Source organism: Gastrolobium bilobum, unplaced genomic scaffold, assembly GCF_033153095.1.
Source record: "Gastrolobium bilobum isolate Gb01-03AN ecotype WA unplaced genomic scaffold, APGP_CSIRO_Gbil_v1 utg1211, whole genome shotgun sequence".
In the NCBI taxonomy this organism is placed as follows: Eukaryota; Viridiplantae; Streptophyta; class Magnoliopsida; order Fabales; family Fabaceae; genus Gastrolobium; species Gastrolobium bilobum.
This window is the reverse complement of record NW_026898913.1, coordinates 561,003-579,826: the sequence shown is the minus strand read 5'-3', so window position 1 is coordinate 579,826 and position 18,824 is coordinate 561,003. Positions and strand designations below refer to the sequence as shown.

The 18,824-nt window shown below is 37.4% G+C and overlaps 2 protein-coding genes across 2 annotated transcripts; one reads left to right on the top strand and one right to left on the bottom strand.

Moving 5' to 3' along the window:
- Nucleotides 1–364: 364 nt before the first annotated feature.
- On the top strand, nucleotides 365–6,821 carry LOC133285371 (hevamine-A-like). Its single transcript, XM_061482580.1, has 2 exons — nucleotides 365–496; nucleotides 5,964–6,821. The coding sequence occupies exons 1-2, from the start codon at nucleotides 365–367 to the stop codon at nucleotides 6,819–6,821; spliced, it is 990 nt and encodes a 329-aa protein (XP_061338564.1).
- A 1,219-nt stretch (nucleotides 6,822–8,040) lies between these two features.
- On the bottom strand, nucleotides 8,041–15,258 carry LOC133285370 (uncharacterized). The gene is made up of 5 exons (XM_061482579.1): nucleotides 15,131–15,258; nucleotides 13,642–13,977; nucleotides 12,888–13,164; nucleotides 8,503–8,646; nucleotides 8,041–8,388 (listed from the first exon to the last, which is right to left on the bottom strand). The coding sequence occupies exons 1-5, from the start codon at nucleotides 15,256–15,258 to the stop codon at nucleotides 8,041–8,043; spliced, it is 1,233 nt and encodes a 410-aa protein (XP_061338563.1).
- Between the last annotated feature and the right edge of the window lie 3,566 nt (nucleotides 15,259–18,824).

Genomic DNA, 18,824 nt, shown 5'->3' with positions numbered 1-18,824 from the left:
GATTATAGCTTGGATGACGAGGGGGTCATCATGCCTGGGGATAATCTCGTCAAGTTCGTCCCTATCCCACACAACTTTTGGCTTCTTGAGCGCCTGCGGATCTCTGCCTTTGGCAATATGTTTAAGGTTCCTCTTCCTGGCATTTTCACTTTCACCTCCTCTTCTCAAGCCTCCAGATACCATATTGATTAAACCATGTTTGATGACGACAGAACTTTCGCTTTCTCGACCATTCTTGTTGGCGGGATTCAGTTCCTCCTTGTGTGCCCTAGACGTCATTTTTTTTGTCAGGATCATGGCTAGGGGGCCCGTACCCAATTTTGCTTGGTCTTCGGTTTTCTGGGGATAGGCTACGCTTAGGGTGATGTCGCCGTCTTTCGTCTGTCTCTTTGTGGGGAGGGGTGCCGCACTTCCTGGACACCCCTTCTTTGATTCGCTCATCAATCTCTTCTCTGAGCAATCGATAATCTTTTGTGCTATGATTGTTGCTGCGATGGTACTTGTAATACCCAACAGATTCTCTCAGTACTTTAGAATGTGAGGCATTTTTTTTATAATTGCCCTTGTAATCAGTCTGCATTATGTTATGCGTAGGGCGGGGATGTGATGTCCACCCTAGGGCGTAGCCGGTGTACTTGGCGGTGGCTTTCTGAAACTTCTTATCATCTTCTACTTTTTCTTCATGTCGTGTCCAGGGTTTTCTTCCATTCTGCTTCCTTTGTACTCTTCGACTCTCATGAACTCTTGAGCATTCTTCATCACTTCTTCAAGGGTGACTTTGTGGTGGGCTAGCTCATAGGCGAAAGCTCCTTGACGAGCAAGGCTTCTTTATCGAAGCGGTCTAGGAAAGATATGACAGATTCTACAGGTTGCTGCGGATCTTTTAGAGTGAGTGGACGGACTTTGGAACCAGTTTTCTTGTTGCGAATTGAGTTTGGAATTGTTTTCCGGGTCATCCCAAGAGGAGATGGTTCTGGTTGACATCGTTGTGTACCAGGTCAACATTCGTTCGCCTTGTAATATGGGAAAAGTTCGGCACATAAGAAGGTTGGTTTGACCATGGAGGATCATCACGCCTCAAACTTTTAAATTTACTCAAACAAATTAGAATCTCCAACATAAGTGGGAATGATGGATGGTCCCTTAAAGCCAAGAGGTATTGAGGTGAGTCGAAGAATGTTAAACATGAGGGGCAGGCTGTTGTGGTTCGGGCTGATAATGGACAAAGTAGGAGGGGGCTAGAATGACAATGAAGTCATTCTGTGGTTGTGGAATGCCCATGATCATATAGGATCCCTGAGGTTGGGAGAACGCATTATCTGCTGGTACCGTGTGGCCATAAAATGGTATTACAACGGCCAACGGCAGCATGGGGTAGGGAGCTCCGACTTGTTGAGTGTAAGGTCTTGGTGGGTATTTGGTGATGATCGGCACTCCATGGTTATTGTAGATGATGACTAATTGGCTTTGTTGAGGCTGGGGTGCTTGTTGAGGGATGATGGGGACTGCATGTTGGGCAGCTGGGATTTGTGGGGGCATGACGTAGTGGAGAGGTGGTGGAGCTGGGATGAAACTCTCCCCCTATTCTTCTTGTAAGATTGGTGGATTGTCCACATGAGTGACTTGACGAAGATGGGCGATTTCTCTTTGCATTTCTTCCATGGCGTGATAAATGTGTGGATCAACGGCGGATGGGTGAACTTAAGGTGTGAGTTAAACTGGTGAGAGCGTTGTCGCAATCGCGCGGGGGGCTGAAGCTGACTGTATTGACGGTGGGGAGCTGGAATGGACAGTTTGGAATTGCCTTTCTGGAGTGGTCGCCCTGGGTTGATGTATTCTTCGGGTGGTGACCGCCATATGAAGTGTGGTTATAATGTTATGAAGTTTTTGGTTTTCTTAGAATCTCTGGCAAAAGAATGAGAATTGGAGTTTACAGTTTCTCACAGACAGCGTCAATGTACCGTTGAGAGCTGCAAGCCTAATATGTACCCTTGAGAGGGGTAAAGGTCACTACAGGGGTAGTGTTACTAGCAAAGGTAGAGAGAGACCAAGCTAGACAATGACGTCCCAAATATGGTGTTCAACAATAAACCGGGGGGAGGGGGTGTTGAGTTATAGTGTGGGCTCATGAAATCGGCAGGGTAACGAAATATAGAGATCAAATACCCTTGCTTGGTGATGGAAGGGGTATTTATAGGGGGAGGGGATGCCTTGCTCATATAGGAAGGCGAGCTAGGTCAACTCTCCTTGGAAAGTGTTAAGGCATTGCTGCTGCAGCACCCTTTTCGGTTTCTGTTATCTCGGTGGCAGTCACTGCTACTGTAGCTGTAAAGTGAAAACATCTATTTAGAGGATCTGGGAGGGCTACCAAAGGAAGGTAACATCCCAACGTAGGACATTTTGGTGTCTTACATTGGGAAATTTGTCACATGTGAGCAAAAAGAGTGCAGAGTTGGTAAGCTATGGTCAGGAAGGTTGACATGGATAAATGAAGAGGGATTAAGCCTGTCTTAATGAACTAACTGGTTGGGGCCATCAGAACAAAAACCTTGTTCTTTTCTTGCATTTAGTTCAGTGAAAATTGTTCTTCATTCAATCCAAAACAAAAGTAACATACATATATAGATTCATATTTCCAATTTTATATTAATGTTGTTCTTGTTCAACTACCTGTTTTCCAATTTTGTATAAGAGGATATTCTGGCTCAAGTATACGTTAGTGAGTGTTTGGTTAAGCATGTAATATTTTTTGAGTAAATACCCTTTTTAGTCCCTGGCAATATCCACGAAGCCCTTTTCAGTCCCTAGCAATAAAAAAGGGACAAATTGGTCCCTGAAATAACAAAAAAGAGGTCACGTTCATCCTTCCGTTAACTCCCACCTAACGGCCCAACTAACGGTGCACAGTTGGCACGTTAGTTTGCTGACGCGAATTGGATGTGGGACACCATGGAAGACGAGACGATGACGTTTTGGTCCCTGTCATAACCACGAGGGCCATTTTGGTCCCTGTCAAAATGCACGAGGACGTTTTTAGTCCCTGACAAAAAGCACGGGGCCCTTATTGGTCCCTAACCAGAGAAAAATAGGCACATGACTTCATTGCTTTTCTATGCAGTCCAATTTTGCAAAGCAGAAGAGCGTTACATCAGAAACAGGAGTGCAATCCATTTGTTCATCACAAAGTAATTAAACTAAATTTCATCACAAAGTAAAATACTCCTTGTTGGCATTTTATTTCAATGAAGTTTGTGTTTCTAACTGAAGTTTCGACCTTATTAACGATTATTCATTTCTTTTTCAATGCTAATTAAGCTTCCCACTTTGTTAAAAGGGATTCTTGGCTCTTGCAAACAGCTTTTACAATCTTTAGAATACTATGAACTGCTTTAATTCTCTTAGTCTATATAAGACATAGCGTTATGCGATTTACGAGCAATATCTTCAGTAGTGTAGCATTACAATTATACTATTTATTTTTCTATAAAAGATAATTGCATGATTGTTGATATTTAAATACAGAGAAGAAGCCAGGTAAATGATTGTTGATAATTGCAATGCATGGCAGTTGACTAGACTGCAGTAGTTGGTAGTTCTCAGCCACATGAAGGCAACTTGAGAGGAAACAACCCACCTCTATCAAATCCACAACAGGAAAATGAGCTGTTGAGTAATGAAACAATGAATGCAGCAACCAGTGGCACACGAAGCAGATTATTGGCCTTCATGAGCACACCTAGTTTTAGGCCACCAAAGCCTGCCTCAAGAAAATGACCTGCTGCTGTATATGACCTGGGAGTAGTGCATGAGCCAACTGAGAAGGGTTTATTATTATGTGACTGACTTTTTTTGAAAATTCTGGCCATTATGTATTTGGAGGCCTTATTATGTCAATGTTTTTTTTGTAAATTCTGGCCATATTGTATTAGAGGCCTTTCTTTCAATTCCTGGCAGTTGGCTTTATTTTGTAATGCTACTGTACATCCATGTCTTCAAATATAATGATACTCAAATCATATTCCAGCTATTATGTTTCACAGGGTTGATGAATGTTTAAGTTTACCATTTTTGATGTTTTTTAACTAATATACGTAGTTGTAGTTCTTGTACATCCATGTCTTCTGGTTTAACAAATTGGACTGCATACAAATCCAATTTAATGTCATGTTCCTGTTTTGCAAAATTGGATTACACTTCTGTTTCTGATGTAATGCACTTCTGTTTTGCAAAATTGGACTGCATAGAAAAGCAATGAAGTCATGTGCTTATTTTTCTCTGGTTAGGGACCAATAAGGGCCCCGTGCTTTTTGTCAGGGACTAAAAACGTCCTCGTGCATTTTGACAGGGACCAAAATGGCCCTCGTGGTTTTGACAGGGACCAAAACGTCGTCATCTCCTCTTCCACGGTGTCCCACATCCAAGCCGCATAAGCAAACTAACGTGCCAACTGTGCATCGTTAGTTGGGCCGTTATGTGAGAGTTAACAGAAGGATGAACGTGGCCTCTTTTTTGTTATTTCAGGGACCAATTTGTCCCTTTTTTATTGCTAGGGACTGAAAAGGGCTTCGTAGATATTGCCAGGGACTAAAAAGAGTATTTACTCTATTTTTTACGAAATATACATACAATGTGAAGATTTTAGAGAAGCCACGTCTCCCCATATACATACACGTAATATTTATTATCATTAGTCTTTTTTACGTAGTTGGGTAAGTTATACGCTTACATGTTCTTTAGAAAATGAAATATTTTCATTATGAAATATTTTGATTATGAAATGAACCTTATGATATAAGAAAAAAATTAATATTAAAATAATTATAGAGTTACAAAAAGCTTAACTGATACACAAAATCCATTTTTATAACTTTAAAAACATCTGTTACTTGTTCTCAGTCTTTCAACGTATACCTAAGCCTTAGTTCCACTTAACCAAGTTTTCTTAATCATCAAATAAGCTTCTTTAACCTCCCAGAGTCTTTATCCTCCATACCTTTTAAATATATACGCGAATATAATTAATTTTAACCAAATACTAGTCAATTTCCCATCACACAAAGCCTAATTCATTCACATTTGAACTCTCTGCATAAAGCAGTGTCAGATGATAATGAGTAATATAATATCTTCATGAAAAAAATAGTTTTAACTTATCAAATAAATAGTTATAAGTTCTGTTTGATTCTAAAATAAAAAAAATAGTTATACTTTTTAAAACTATTTTTATAAAATAAACCTTATCAAATAAATATTTGATTTTTTTAATTTTTATTCTAAAAATAAAATTAAAAATTAAAAATACAATTCAAACATTGTACTGTCCTTTGCTATGTATGATACGTCCCGCCTCCCTATTTTTTTAATATTAGATTCTAAGTTCAGCAAAATATATAATAAGTAAATATTTTTTTTTCTAATAAAAAATTCGGTCTTCGTTTTAATTCTTACAAAAAAAAATTAGTCGCCTGATTCCTATAAAATTCAAAGTGGACCTATTTTAGTTCTTTTGAGGAATTAATGTAGATCTTTTTTGAATTTATGAGGGACCACAGTTTCAACTAAACAAGTTTACTTTCAATTTCTCATGGACCTCGAGAGTCAAGATTATTTTTTTTTTATAAGAGACTAATTGAGGAGGACTTAAAATGATATTTGCTCTATATAATAGTATAATAATGATAATAATTCATTCGTTGTTGACGAAGCTCCAGGGTTGACTTTTAGAAGATCCCAACTCTCCGGGGTTGACTTCTAGATGATTCCAACTCTTACACCACTTTGTCTTTATCTTCTTGTTCTCTTGTGGGGAACATTGGGTTTACAGATTCCAACACGAAACGAGTGTATGGAATTGTAACCATAAGGACAACAAAACGCGTGGAAGGTGATGTTGGGGGTCACAGATTTTATTAGAGTGAGATAGATATATTACAAAGTCACAAGTGGAAGTGAACCTAAAACAGAAACACAGCAAGATGCCCAGGATCCTCCTCGTATTGCGGTTCCTCATCCTCGTACTTGAGCCCTCTGCAGCCGAGGATATTGGCATTTACTGGGGTCAAAACGGCAATGAGGGAAGCCTTAATGAAACATATGCAACAGGATTATACTCCTATGTCAATATAGCCTTCCTTTCCACCTTCGGATATGGCAAAATCCCTCGTATCAACCTCGCAGGTCATTGTGACCCTTCTTCTATTGGGTGCACTAAAATTGGCAGAGACATTAGGAATTGTCAAAAGCAAGGGATCAAGGTCATGCTCTCCATCGGAGGAGCAGCTGTGAGCTATCTAGCTTCCTCTGCGGATGCTAAAAATGTCTCAGATTACTTATGGGACAATTTTCTGGGTGGCTCCACGTCATCACGTCTACTTGGAGATGCAGTATTAGATGGTATTGATATTTTCATGGGCCAAGATATACCATACGTGGATGACCTTGCACGTTACCTTAAGTCACACACAAATGTGTACTTGTCTGCAGCACCCCAGTGCTCATTCCTCGATCACTGGGGTACGGCCCTTGATACTGACCTTTTTGATTATGTTTGGGTACTATTCTACAACCACCTTTCATGCGATTATACACAAGGAAATTTCGATAACTTTGTCAATTCATGGAAACGATGGACGACATCATTAAAAGGTGGAAAAATATTTCTGGGGTTGCCAGCAGATTCAGCATCAGCTACAAGTGGTTATGTTCCAGCAGATGTATTAATATCCACGATACTACCAGCAGTAAAGGAGTCACCAAATTATGGAGGTGTGATGTTGTGGTCAAGGTTCTCTGATAAAAACAGTGGCCACAGTTACTACTAGAAAATGTTTTTTTTTTCGACGCAAAAATTCCGTCGAAAATACTGAAAATTCTGTCGAAAATGATATTTTTGAAGGAATTTTCGACGGAAATGAAGCCGTCGAAAATATCTTCGTGGATAACAACTTTTTTCGACGAAATAATAGATTCCGTCGAAAAATTTCGACGAAAATTTCGACGAAATATTTAATGTGGAAAGTTTCGACGGAAAAATAATTCCGTCGAAAATTTTTGACGGAAAATAAACAAAATTCCGTCAAAAAATATTGTCTCAATTTTCGACGAAAAATAAATTCTGTCGAAAATTTTCGACGGAAAATGAATGAAATTCCGTCGAAAAATCTTGTAATGATTTTCGACAGAATACAAATTCCGTCGAAATTTTTCGACGGAAATGAATGAAATTCCGTCGAAAAATCTTGTAAAGAACTTTGACGGAAAACAAATTTCGTCAAAATTTTTCGACAGAAATGAATGTAATTCCGTCGAAAAATCTTGTAATGACTTTCGACAGAAAACAAATTCCGTCGAAATTTTTCGACGGAAATGAATTAAATTCCGTCGAAAAATCTTGTAATAATTTTCGACAGAAAACTAATTCCGGCGAAAATTTTCAACAGAAAATGAATATAATTCCATCGAAAAATCTTGTCTCAATTTTCGACGAAATTGCGAACTTTCATTTGTTTCTCTACAAAATTAATACCAATTTATGTTTCACACATGATAAATAAATATAATGAAAGTAACATATCAAAATTATTTGATCTTACTATAATTTATGTGTACAAAAGTCTCTGCCATATACAAATCAAAAGAGACTTATATATATAAATGTCCAAGATATATACATAAACAAAAGTCCCTGTCATATACTAATCAAAAGAGTCCTATATGAATAAATGTCCAAGACATACTAATCAAAAGAGACATACATATACAAAAGTCTCTATCATATACTAATCAAAAGAGTGCTATATATATAAATGTCCAAGACATATGTTAATCAAAAGGGACATACATATACAAAAGTCTCTGTCATATACAAATAAAAACAGTCTTATATCTATAAATATCCAAGACATATACTAATGAAAAGGGACATACATATACAAAAGTCTCTGTCATATACTAATCAAAAGTGTCACATATCTATAAATGTGCAAGACATATGCTAATCAAAAGGGACATACATATACAAAAGTCCCTATCATATACTAATCAAAAGAGTCTATGTACAATAGTCCATGTCATATACATCCAACAAAGATACAAAAGCCATACTGGTGGATGACCTGCATGATCAGAGTCATCACCTAGGTCTTGAGACGGGGGCTGAGTCTCGTCGTCATTCTCAGTATCTAAAAATGCCTCAGGAAGCCTTCGCAAAAGTTTCTCCATTTTGTCCATTCGCCTCTGCATTATAACCATGAAACTATCCTGTTGCTGAGCCTTTTTCTCCTGTTGTGCAGCCATCTCTTGTTGTTGTGCAACCCTCTCCTCTTTCTGTGCAGCCTTCTCCTCTTGCTGTGCAGCCCTCTCCTCTTGCTGTGCAACTGTACCCTGCAACTGCATAATCAATGTGCGCATCCTGTCATGCTCTTGCTGGGACACTCCAAGTGGTAGCCTATTGGAGAGTCAACATTTCTTATATGCTCCTCCCAGTGTACCTAAATCGTATACCTGTCCTTTACGGTTAACCCCACCAGATGCCTGCACGATCAAATCATTATCCGAGGCAACACTGCTAGCATCCTCTCCTGGAATGACTTGACTGTATCTCTCTTCCCTAAGTCTCGTAAATCCCTTCGCTATAGAAGTTCCTCTCTCAGTATGTGTTCAATTTCCATTGATACACAATGAATATAGCTCACTTAGCCAAATAAATACAAAAAGCTTCAGTCAAGAGTTTTGAAAATAGTTCTTTAAAAGTTTTGCAGTTTAACCGTTCCACAGATATTTCATCTCATGGCTGATATTTTAAACAGAATTATTCCGAACTGAAATCACATAGACCCGAGATTCAGTTCAGAGATAACGAATGGAATGAAGAGAAAAACACTTATATTAAATTAAAAGACAGTTTACAAAGAAACAAAAATGGAGAAGGATGGTTTGATGCTCGTGAGGAGTCTTAGGGGCAAATACAGAGAAGAGAAAGGGGGTTGTCACTTAACTACAGTTACAACTTAAATAAAACTAAGCTACTACTACTACTAGGTGATCTCTTTCGTTAGGACTTCAATTCCTCCAGGATTCGATGATGTTTTTGTGTGTGGGACGTCCTATTTATAGGTGGAAGAGAAGTGGCAGTCTTGTAAATCCTTTGGAGCTGAGTTCTTGCGTGAAGGGACGGGGCGGTGGCAATAGAGTGTAGAAGCTGTGCAAATTGCTGGATGGGACAGTGTTGGTTGATGATTAGTCGTTCTTTGCATTCAATTACCATGCCTTGCTTTCTTCGTTGGCTAATGAGAACTCTTGATTCTCTGCTCTTCACGTTTCCTAATGCTTAAGTGGTGCACCGCCTCTACTTTAAGAAGACTTTATATCCACGTTTCTTGCAAAGTGTACAGAGGCATTAAATGAGTGGAGCAGGTGCATTAAATGCGTCTCAGTCCGTTCCCTTTATATTATTCATCCATTTTCGATGGAATTGTTTTCTGTCGAAAATGTTCACAAAATCAATTACTTTTCCATTTATTTTATTCATTCGTTTTCGACGGAATTCATTTTCCGTCGAAAATCTTCAACTGAATCTATTTTCCGTCAAAAACCTTCACAAAAATTAATTTCTTTTGCATTTATTTTATGCATCGTTTTCAACGAAATTAGTTTTCTGTCAAAAATCTTCGACGAAATCCATTTTCCGTCGAAAAACTTCACAAAATTCATTTCTTTTGCATTTATATTTATTCATCCATTTTCGACATAATTCATTTTCCGTCGAAAACGTTCACTAAATCAATTACTTTTCCATTTATTTTATTCATTCATTTTCAACGGATTCCATTTTCCGTCGAAAATGTTCACAAAATTAATTTTTTTCGAATTTATTTTATTCATTCGTTTTCGACGGATTTATTTTCCGTCGAAAACGTTCTCAAAATCAATTTCTTTTGCATTTATTTTATTCATTCGTTTTCGACGAAATTTATTTTCCGTCGAAAATTTTCAGCAGAATCTATTTTTTGTCGAAAACCTTCACAAAAATTAATTTCTTTTGCATTTATTTTATTCATCCGTTTTCGACGGAATTAGTTTTCCGTCAAAATTCTTCGACAAAATCAATTTTCCATCGAAAAACTTCACAAAATTAATTTCTTTTGCATTTATATTTATTCATCCATTTTCGACGGAATTCATTTTCCGTCGAAAACGTTCACTAAATCAATTACTTTTCCATTTATTTTATTCATTCATTTTTGACGGATTCCATTTTCCGTCGAAAACGTTCACAAAATCAATTTCTTTTGCATTTATTTTATTCATTCGTTTTCGACGGAATTCATTTTCCGTCTAAAATCTTCCACGGAATCCATTTTCCGTCAAAAATCTTCACAAAATTAATTTCTTTTGAATTTATTTTATTCATCCGTTTTCGACGGAATTAGTTTTCCTTAAAAAATCTTCGACAGAATCCATTTTCCGTCGAAAAACTTCACCAAATTAATTTCTTTTGCATTTATATTTATTCATTCGTTTTCGACGGAATTCATTTTCCGTCGAAAATGTTCAAAAAATCAATTATTTTTCCATTTATTTTATTCATTTGTTTTCGACGGATTTCATTTTTCGTCGAAAATGTTCACAAAATTATTTTTTTTTTGAATTTATTTTATTCAACCATTTTCGACGGATTTGTTTTCCGTTGAAAACATTCACAAAATCAATTTCTTTTGCATTTATTTTATTCATTCATTTTCGATAGAATTCATTTTTCGTCGAAAATCTTCAACGGAATCCATTTTTCGTCGAAAATCTTCACAAAATTAATTTCTTTTGAATTTATTTTATCCATCCGTTTTCGACGGAATTAGTTTTTCGTCAAAAATATTCGACGGAATCCATTTTCCGTCGAAAAACTTCACAAAATTAATTTCTTTTGCATTTATATTTATTCATCCATTTTCGACGGAATTCATTTTCCGTCGAAAACGTTCACAAAATCAATTTCGTTTCCATTTATTTTATTCATTCGTTTTCAATGGAATTTATTTTCTGTCGAAAATCTTCAACCGAATCTATTTTTCGTCGAAAACCTTCACAAAATTACTTTCTTTTGCATTTATTTTATGCACCTGTTTTCGACGGAATTCATTTTCCGTCGAAAACGTTCACATAATCAATTTCTTTTCCATTTATTTTATTCATTCATTTTTGACTGAATTTATTTTTCGTTGAAAATGTTCAACCGAATCTATTTTCCATCGAAAACCTTCACAAAATTACTTTCTTTTGCATTTATTTTATTCATCCGTTTTCGACGGAATTCATTTTCTGTCGAAAACGTTCACATAATCATTTTCGTTTCCATTTATTTTATTCATTCGTTTTTGACTGAATTTATTTTTCGTCGAAAATGTTCAACCGAATCTATTTTTCGTCGAAAACCTTCACAAAATTACTTTCTTTTGCATTTATTTTATTCATCCGTTTTCGACGGAATTCATTTTCCGTCGAAAACGTTCACAACTGTTCTGTGAGGTCATGTGAGAAAACGTCCACGGATGGTATCAAAGTTTATGAGGACGAGAGCATTGGTACACAGTGCTGTGAGATCATGTGTAGGAACAATTGTTCCTGTGAAGCATATGCCCCAACAAATCACTTTAACAATACTGGATGCCAGATATGGGGCGAAGGGTCGAAATTCATTACTTCTGGGGAAAAAGCACGGACAATCCACGTTATTAAATGCAAATGTACGGCCAGATTCCCAACCTGTAAGGCTGTTATTTTGTTTTACCAGTTTTCTACAAAAATTTATATTTATGTTTTTGAATAAAAGGTTGCTTTTCTTTCAACCTTTTTTTATTGACCTAAGATTTCCAATGAGAAAAATAAAAATTAAAGGGTTTAGATTGACTGAATATACATGATCATCAATAAGAAGTAATCACAATAAAAAAAACAAATGCGGTTACTCATAATTGGCTCCAAATCAATTAGTTATATCTCTTGATTCTTTGGAAGTATTTTGAGGTACCTGGCTAGGATATAAATTAAGAATTCATTAGACATAGACCCACTAACCTCCATCTAAAATTGTTTCAGCTACCTTTTTCAGAGTGCAAAATTATTTTCCTGTCAGTTACCTTAAACAGGTGGTGGATATGCCTCATCATTGGGGTGGGAGCAGCCCTTTCAATACCTATGATGTTCTATTCAGGACGTGCCATGTGGAGAAAATACAAAGGAAAATGTAACTACAACATAATAAATATTAAATACGGTTCTATGAGTTTTAAGACTTTGAGGCCTCTTTATAAGTTATATTTTCATGTCACCCCACTAGTGGCTAGAAAAGTGATGCAGAAGAACCTATTGCATGAGATTGGAGGTAAGGCAAGCGACGAGGTCGAAATATTCACATTCGAAAGCATAATTGCTGCCACAAACGATTTCTCAACTGTGAATAAGTTAGGAGAGGGTGGTTTTGGTCCTGTTTATAAGGTAATATCTGCATAATTAAATTTAAAATTGTCTAGACAGGAATTGATATAATTAGTAACACTTTCAGGGAACATTAAGTGATCGACAAGAGGTAGCAATAAAGCGACTTTCTAAAAGTTCAGGACAAGGGTTGATAGAGTTTAAGAATGAAGCTAAACTCATGGCCAAACTCCAGCACACTAATCTCGTAAAGCTTTTAGGGTTCTGCATCCAGAGGGATGAAAGAATATTAGTCTATGACTTGAAAAAGGGTAATCAGAAATATATTATTAATTGTGTAAATCATCTGTACAAAAAGGTTCTCTATTTATAGAGAATACAAGACCTAGAATACTTGACCTAATGGGCAGTTTCGGTCTTTGCTCCTGCTCTGATCGGTTTAAGGATTCAAAGACCCTTTCTTTCCTTCCCTGGGGTTGGTGGAAACTGATGGATGCAAGGTATTCTTCCAGCTCTTCAAAGTCCTTCATGCCTATCTCTGGCTGCAAATGCTCCTGCTGTTCATCTCTTATGACCGAGTCAAGGATCGAAATGCTAGAGCATTCCTCAGTGTTATCTTCATCAAATTTTATTGCTTTCATGACATTAAACTTCACTTCTTCTCCGTTTACACTCATGGAAAGTTCGCCCTTTCTGACATTTATGATAGCATCACCGGTAGCCAGGAATGATCTGCCCAGAATTATTGGAACTTCTTGATCTGCTTCACAATCTAGGATGATGAAGTCAGCTGGTAGAATGAACTTGTCTACTTGGACAAGGACATTCTCAATTTTTCCTTCTGGCTTGGCTATAGATCGGTCTGCAAGTTGAAGAGTGACTGTGGTTGGTCTTGTTGCTCCTATGTCAAGCTGCTTGAAGATGGAAGCTGGCATTAGATTTACACTTGAGCCCAGATCACAAAGTGTCCGACCAAGATAGTTCTTCCCAACTGTACACGGGATGGTGAATATACCAGGATCTTTTAGTTTGGGAGGAATTTTAGTCAGGTACTTGCACGATTGTTGAGAGAGAGCTACAGTCTCAAACTCTTCGATCTTTCTTCTTTTTGACAAAATGTCCTTCATAAATTTTGCATACGAAGGCATTTGCTCCAGAGCTTCTACTAGAGGAATGTTTATGTGAAGTTGTTTCATCAAGTCGAGAAACTGGCTAAACTGCTTATCCTCGTGTTGCTTTTTCAACCTCTGTGGAAAAGGAGGCTCAATCGGTTCACTCCTTCTCTTGCATGGGGGAACATAGGTTGGTACTGAAACTGGTTCACTGACTTTTGTTGCTCTAAGGTCTGCTACAGGTGTTGCGTCATCCGGTTTGATTTCAGCAGACTCATTGCTCTGGACCTTCTCTTCTGGTCCTGTCTGAGCTTCAAGGTGTGAAGGGTCAGTGGCTTTTTCGGCTTCCTTTCCTATGGGCTGTTTTGCTGGTTCGCGCTTCCGAGGTCGTGCCACTAAATCTGGGGGTGGTAAAGTCTTTCCATCTCGTAGGCTTATAGCATTTCAATGCTCCTGGTTATTCTGAGATGGCTTTTCTGTGTCACTAGGGAGTGTCTCTGGTTGCCTCTGCTTGAGTGCTCCAGCTAGCTGACCAATTTGGGTTTCTAGGTTTCGCATGGCTGCACTGTTCTGATTCATGTACTCCTTGACAGAAGTCTCAAAAGATTGGGACTTCCCTTCACCCTTATCCCAGTTTTGTTGGTTTCTGCCTGGGATACGGGGGTCGGTTCTGGTAGTTTCCTCCACTACCTCCAGCATTATTCTGATTCCTCCAGCCTCGGTTATTGTTCCCTTGATAGTTGTCATTGCTCCTGTTGTTGTTGCCATACCCTCCTGCATAGCATACAACAGCTAGATTGTTACAGTCCTCATATTCAAGAGGACATCCACAAGTGGGGCAACTCTGACTTGATTGAGTCAAGAGAAGTTGGTCAGTTGGTTTTTTCTGTTCCATGGGCTTCCAGTTTTTTATAGTGTTCTGGAGCGAAGCCATTTGTGCTGAAAGAGCATCAGCTGAGCTTAGCTCAAGAACTCCTGCTTTCTTAGGAGCACTGTGTCGTGAGGTAGGCCATAAAATATGTTTTTTTGAAAGTTTTTCCAACAACTGGTAGGTTTCTGGATAAGTAAAATCCAAATGATCTCCTCCTGCAGCTGCATCAACAGTTGCTTTCAATGGTGGGGTTAAGCCATGATAGAACGTGTGAATGATGCCCCAATCAGAAACTCCATGATTCGGGCAAATTCGTATCAACTCTTTAAAGTGTTCCCACGCTTCATACAGACTTTCTCCATCATACATTTGAAAGGAAACTATATAAGCCCTCACTTGGGCTTGTTTTGCTTGGGAGAAAAATCGGGTAACAAACTGTTCCGCCAATTGCTCCCAACTGGTGATGGAGTTTGGGGGCAATGTTCTCCTCCATTCTTTGGCTTTTCCAGCTAAGGAAAATGGAAAAAGCCGCATCCGTATGTTTTCTTCCGAAATACCGTGAACTTTGAAATTATCAACTATCTCAGTGAAATTGTCCAAATGACTGTGAAGGTCTTCCATGGGCAGTCCATGGAACTGACCAGCGTTCATAATCATTTGGAACATTGCAGGTTTTATTTCAAAGTTCGGGATATTCAAGGGAGGGGGAACATACCCTCGTTCTGGACCATTTCTGAAGGGAGCAGCCATATCATTCAATGATGGCCCTCTTCCTTCATTTGGTCCTTGTTCAGGCTTATGATTATGATTTCCATTGTTATCATTGTTTACAACCTCCTCCATTGTAATGTTTCTCAACCTTTGAATTCTTCTTCTATTTCTGAAGGTTCTCTCGGGTTCTGGATCAAAAAGTACTATTTTCAGTCCAAGTTCTGTAGGTTCTGTGCTCATACAAATGGAGGAGGTCTATCAAAACAAAAAGACTGCAATTTAAACAACAAAAATGTTTCCTTAATGTTATCAAAAAAAAAAAAAAAAAAAATGTTTCCTTAAAAATGCCCTTTCTTGCCAAATGATCCTCGGCAACGGCGCCAATTGCTTGGTCGAACCGAGAGCTGCTCGGGAATATCTTTTCAGAGAGCAAGAGTGCAGAGTAATAATCAGGATTGCCAACAGGAGCAATCTACTCTGACTAAGAGCAACCCTCTTCAACTATACGCAAGCGTACGTGTCAAGCAATATAGGGTATTGTAGCCCCAGATTTATCGTCCTCAGGGAGCAGTTGTGAAGTAAGAAGCGCTAAAGGAAACTTAATTTGTAAAATGGAGCAATAAAAGAAAGTACTATTCTCAGCTAAGCTTCACGAAGAGCAATCTCTGGGAAGCTAGTTAAACAATGTTAACCATTCTGAACCAGATGAGAGCAGTGAATGACTTAGCACGGTCATTGAAGAAAAATGCATCAATTTAAGTAACTTCAAGAGCAGTCAACGAAATGGAAGTAAGAGCATCAGCTGGTAAAACACAGTTCAGTTATCATGAGGAAAAGGTTGTGATAGAAGTTTGAGTTAAGATTAATTTCAGAAAAAGTCAAGTAGGTGTTACGGGTTCCATGTTTTCATCCCTTTGGTTAACCCTGCTTGGTAGCATAATTTATAAGTGGATTTTGCTCCTTCCCTTGTTTTGCTATAGGTAAGCAGAGGGTAAGGCCTTACTATCCACGTTACTCCATAGTACTTGGAGTAATATGCAAGGAAACCATGCTGCCTTCTCAAAAGAGCATGGATTCACATGGCAGTGCTCCCCATTCCAGGTGTTTCTCCCTCCTTTCTTCAGGCTAAACTACCCCAGGATCTTGATAATGCTCCACACGCCTTTGTCAGTGTTTCATCAACCGAGTGGTCCCGGGATGAGGTTGCCAGCCCAAAGGGTTTCACAAAATCAATAAATTAAACCAAAGAGCAACTCAAAATTCATTTATAAAATATGTGTTCCTTACAAAGTTATCCTAAGACAAAAGGGATTACTTCTATGGAACCCTCACCTACTTAGAGGAAGTTAGCTCCTAGTGAGCATTTTTACAAAAAAGAAAAAACAAAGAAAAATAACGAGTCCTAGGATGGGCGCTGATCCACCTTTCATGAGGATTGCTTGTTCCTTTTATAGGGTTCTTCATTTGATCTCCATTGTTCCTTTCATCAAGGGTTGTGCTTTTTTTAAATCCTCTCCAATGGTAGCTTTGCTTTTTGCCAGCTTGGCCTTAAATGGAGATGGTCCCCCTTGCTTTTTGGCTCCCTTTGTGAGTAGGAGTATCGGATTCAGGGAGGCACCTCCACTCTTTCTGCTGCAGCTGACGTGGCTGATTTTTATTGCTCAACTCCTTTGCTTTCGTACTGTAGCAGAGGTAGCACCTCCACCTTCTCTGTTGTGGCTGACGTGGCGGCTTCCCATTGCTTCCTTTGACTGCTGTTGTACTACAACAGGTTTTTCTTTTCCTTTCTGCGCAACACTCCTTCTTCTCTCTTCATTTTGTGGTTCCTTCTGATGGGCCTTAGGTGTCCTGAACAAAGCAAACTAACCCAATAGTCATATGTGAAAAAGATAATGTTAAAATTGCTCCAGGTCTACCTTAATTTCCATTTTCGGTATTGCTCCGGTCCACTATTCAAAACAGTTGCTCTATATGGAGAGAAGAAGGTTGAAGGGAGTGATTTATAACCAAACATGGGTTTTGTGGAACAATTTACACTTAATGGTCCTCAACTTTTGAGGACCATCAGTGATCGAAGAAAATCTAATGCCAATGGCAGATGCTTTCACCGCCATTAAAATGGTGTATCTGTGCAAGATTTTTTCACACAGCTGATAACCTAGTTCAGGACATTTTCGTTTGACAAAATTGTTAATCATTTTCCCATGTGGTGGGGAAAAAAATACTATCGGTGAGACGGTATTTTCTTTTAGAAATCTGTAGTGTAAAATGGAATGATGGAGAAAAAAATTCCTCGGAATATTTTACTCTTCCTCTTACCAAATGTGGAAAAATATTTTTCCCATCCCTCTTTCCCAGCATTTCAAGAAAAATCCGCATACCAAACAGCCCCTAAGTGACAAATACATAAATTTATGCTATCGTATAATAATATTTAATTTAATTATGACTTGTGATATTATTGAGATGGGGAAATGATTTGTCCTTTTGAAGGATGTAACTTATGTACTTTTAGTAATTTATAACTATGTACTAAGTGTACTATATAGTTATAATATTAAAGTTTTATTTCTTTTTCTCTCTTCAGACATTGTTTGCTGACGTGAAAAGTGTCAAAAGTATAACTTTAATATTATAACTATGTACTACCCTTAGTACATAGTTATAAATTGCTAAAAGGACATAACTTACCCAAACTTTTAACCCTATTGAAATCATGTAAATATGTAAATAATTATTTAGAAGTTGAATTTGTTAAATACCATAACAATTGAAAACACCTTATTGAAAAAAAATTATATTTTTTAAATTTATTTACCTTACAAAATAAATAAATCATCGATCTCTATTACAATATATTATATCACCATCCAAATATTTTATTTTTTTATAATCATATGAAAAATGTAAAAATTAAATAAAATTAAATCAAATTAAAGTATTAAAATAGTTAAATAATATTAAAATATTATCTTATATACTTTTTAATGCAAAATAAATAATTTACAAAACGAAGGGTATTATAATAAAATTTGTATTATATATTTTCAGTACTTTTGCGTATTAAATAAGGGGAAGGATATTGTGACAACCAAGTTGTATTACTACCAAGTGACTACCAATCAATCTCACCGTTAGATCGATTATGTTGATCCAACGGTTATATTTATTTCTGTAAGAACCCGCACCGTTAATTAAGGGATTTAATTAATTAATTATGTGAAATTAGGAAATAATTCTATAATTGACCCTAATAATTATTATGAGGCTTTAATAATTATAATTAGTGAGTAAGAATGCTGAAAGTCGCTTTTCGGAAGAAATGTGCAGATACCGGTTCTGCTAGTCGGTATAAATGCGTACCGCAAAAGTATCTCGGAAAATTATAATAAGTTCGTGATAATTACTAGAATAATATGTAGGACTTGTAAAACGAGTTTCAAGTCTAAATGATGAGAACTGGTGCCGAAAACTGGTACTGGCTATGAAAAGCGCGTACCGGAAAGGTGCTCCGAAAAATATAAGAAAAATATGATAATTCATGTAAAATTGAGTAGGTTAGGAATCCTGAGTTTGAGATTAAAATACTAAGCATAGCAATTAAAGTTAATACTGCGCGTTCATTCTTAAGTGGGCCTATATAAGGCCATGGCACACATTTCTAAGTCAGAAATGGTGCCTCCTACGTGACATTTTGA

Coding starts and splice junctions, on each gene's coding strand:
- LOC133285371 (XM_061482580.1), top strand. CDS start 365: ATGTCGCCGTCTTTCGTCTGTCTCTTTGTGGGGAGGGGTGCCGCACTT. Junction 497..5,963: donor CTATGATTGTTGCTGCGATG/GTACTTGTAATA, acceptor AACCTAAAACAG/AAACACAGCAAGATGCCCAG.
- LOC133285370 (XM_061482579.1), bottom strand. CDS start 15,258: ATGGAGGAGGTTGTAAACAATGATAACAATGGAAATCATAATCATAAG. Junction 8,647..12,887: donor CCCAGGGAAGGAAAGAAAGG/GTCTTTGAATCC, acceptor ACACATACTGAG/AGAGGAACTTCTATAGCGAA. Junction 8,389..8,502: donor GGGTTAACCGTAAAGGACAG/GTATACGATTTA, acceptor TTGATTATGCAG/TTGCAGGGTACAGTTGCACA.